Source organism: Montipora capricornis, chromosome 9, assembly GCF_036669925.1.
Source record: "Montipora capricornis isolate CH-2021 chromosome 9, ASM3666992v2, whole genome shotgun sequence".
Lineage (NCBI taxonomy): Eukaryota > Metazoa > Cnidaria > Anthozoa > Scleractinia > Acroporidae > Montipora > Montipora capricornis.
In genome coordinates this window covers 7,567,771-7,570,270 of record NC_090891.1, presented here as the reverse complement: position 1 = coordinate 7,570,270, position 2,500 = coordinate 7,567,771, and the positions used below count along the sequence as shown (strand labels likewise).

General features: G+C 38.4%; 1 protein-coding gene across 1 annotated transcript in view; it reads left to right on the top strand.

The window, feature by feature from the left end:
* LOC138016247 (ragulator complex protein LAMTOR1-like) overlaps positions 1-2,500 on the top strand; it is a 13,455-nt gene that overhangs the window by 23 nt on the left and 10,932 nt on the right. The window contains exons 1-2 of the mRNA XM_068863420.1: positions 1-138; positions 977-1,047. The exon at positions 1-138 is cut by the window's left edge and continues 23 nt beyond it. Of these exons, the coding sequence (XP_068719521.1) occupies positions 91-138; positions 977-1,047 (119 nt within the window). The 5' untranslated portion in view covers positions 1-90. The remainder of the gene's footprint in view (positions 139-976; positions 1,048-2,500) is intronic.

Below are 2,500 nucleotides of genomic sequence, written 5' to 3'. Positions count from 1 at the left end.
GATTTTGCAACAAGAGTGAGCTCTATTTTAGCTATATTGGAAAACAAAGAGGAAATTATTTGAGGATTTATCGTTTTTTAGTAATAGTTAATGAGAATGGGCTGTTGTTTCAGTGGAGGGGATGATACCGATGGCCAAGTAAGTTTTTCGCCCTGAGATTTAGACAGCATGATCATGTGACTATCGTAGAGACTGCAACAAATCTTATGATATGGTTCGTAAAATGTTTTAATTCGCCGACTCGACTTCTTCATCGTCATCTTTGAATCTGCTGTCACGATTTGAAAACGAAACCGTGTTTAAGACGTTTAAGTTGTGCTAAGAGTTGCATTTAATTTGCAGTGCACGTACTGTACATGCATAAGCTTTTATAATTTATTGAACATCATCTCTTGAATTGTCTGAGTTTTAAAAGGTGACTTTTTCTCTACTTATTGTACAGTTTTTTTGTGTGAAAAGCCATCTCTCGTACAGTCGAGAAATCAAATAGTAGACGAAATTGATGGCAGAATGAAATATAATATTATTGTGAATGACCAGGTCATTGTTAACTTTGTGTGATATGCTAAATTTGGTAACAAACTATTGCTTAAGAATTTTGACAAATTTAGGCACCAACAGCTTGCTGGTTCATTACAAGTACAGACTCACATGGAACATTGCAACTGCTATGCGTGTTTTAGTTTTAATTTTGAGTTCTCGGGAAGTTCTTTGGGGTTGTTTTACAACAGTCATGATTGTTTTTAAGTATTCCCCACTCCATGTTAATTAGTTGTCTTTTCCTTCCCTAATGTTATCAGTGTTTATAGGTGCCTGGGTTGCTGAGATTTCCCAGGCATGCATGTACAGTGTAGGCGATACTATATGATTCATAGGGACTGTCTAGACTGTTGTCAACCCTCTGGATACTCCAGGTACTGCCTTCTACCTTACTAAGGTAGCTGGTCAATGGCTAATAAAAAATTTCTTTATGTAGAGACCAGCAAGTGAAAGGGATCCTTTGCTTGGCGGATCTTCAGCACCAATAGCCAATGGACAAAGACCTGTGTAAGAATTTTTTTTTTCTACAGATTGCTGATTTTGCTCAAAAGTGTATTAAGGTGGAAACAATAGGACTTCATTATCTCCCATGAGGCACAGTGTATTGTAGCCTTCAGCCAGACCATAACACTGGGCATTTTTATTCAGTACTGCGGATTGCCTATCTACCGAGGATACTGGCCACAATGGTGCAGTACCACACTTTGAGTCACAATGTTGAATAAGGGCAGAGGATTGAAGGGGAAGCAGGGATATATGCAGTTGTGAAGAAGCTTCTTATCCAAAATGTACTTTGTTCAGGGCTGTCGATAAGGGCCCGTACCAGGCCAGAAGAGCCAGCTAGTAAGCCATCTTCAGCTGGGTACTTTCGTCTTATTTCACCACCAGTCAAGATGAAAAATCTTACACTTGTTAAATTATCATCAAAGAAACTTTAAACACTTTCTTTTCCCCATTTTGAATGGAATTGATGGCATATTTTACAAAGATTAAACACTAAAAATTGCGACAATACTGTTCATGCATGATGGTGTGAAAGGCCTGGAACGTTTACATGTAACTGAATAGTTCCCAGTCTTTTGCGTAATTAATCTGATGAAACAACATGGTGTCCAAGAAAGAATGTTTTTCCGTGCCAAGCTCACTTTCATGGCCGCCTATTTTTATTGTACATGTATGTGGCTGCTACCTTCAAATTTATTGACAGCCCTGTTTGTTACTGCCAAGTTTACAGAGTGTGTCGGAATGCCGTAGTTTTGTAATTTCCAATTGCTGTTATGATATAAGTCCTTTCAAAGAAGCCTTGTATTTTTTTATTTTTATCCATGTTCACTGTATTAGTGGATGGTGCAGTTAAAAAACATTCATGATGGTAGATCAATAATCATAATTATTCTGAAAATAATATTATTTGAAACCAGGGTTTTCAATAAGAGCTGGTGGCCAGCGATACTACAATCCGGGTCAAAACACTTCGGTACACTTGTCAAATTTTTGGCAAAAAGTAGAGAATTTACTGTACATGCTTCCATCGTTACATGTATATGAGCAGTGTGTGTTCTTCTTTTGCTGCCTTTTTCGCGTGCCCCTTTCCCCCAGACAATGTTGAAACATGCCAGCAATCGATGAACGGAATTCGATTTTGGAGACAGTGAAAAATCAACATTGTAGTGGAAGGAGGAGGAAAAGCGCGAATTGTCCCAACAGTTTTGACCATGATTGTCGGAAAAAAGAATTTCTTGATAATTGGTCTCAAGCCCGGCTAGGCTCATTGAATCTCATTAGAGAATTGTCCCAGATAGTAAAACAATATATTGCACCGGTGTAGAGGTAGTGTGAGGAAGGATTGTCAAAACGGTGGGTTGCGTTACAGTGAGCAGTAACACTTCGGGACACTTGTCAAATTTTGGGCAAAAAGTAGAGAATTTACTGTACATGCTTCCATCTTTATATGAGCAAC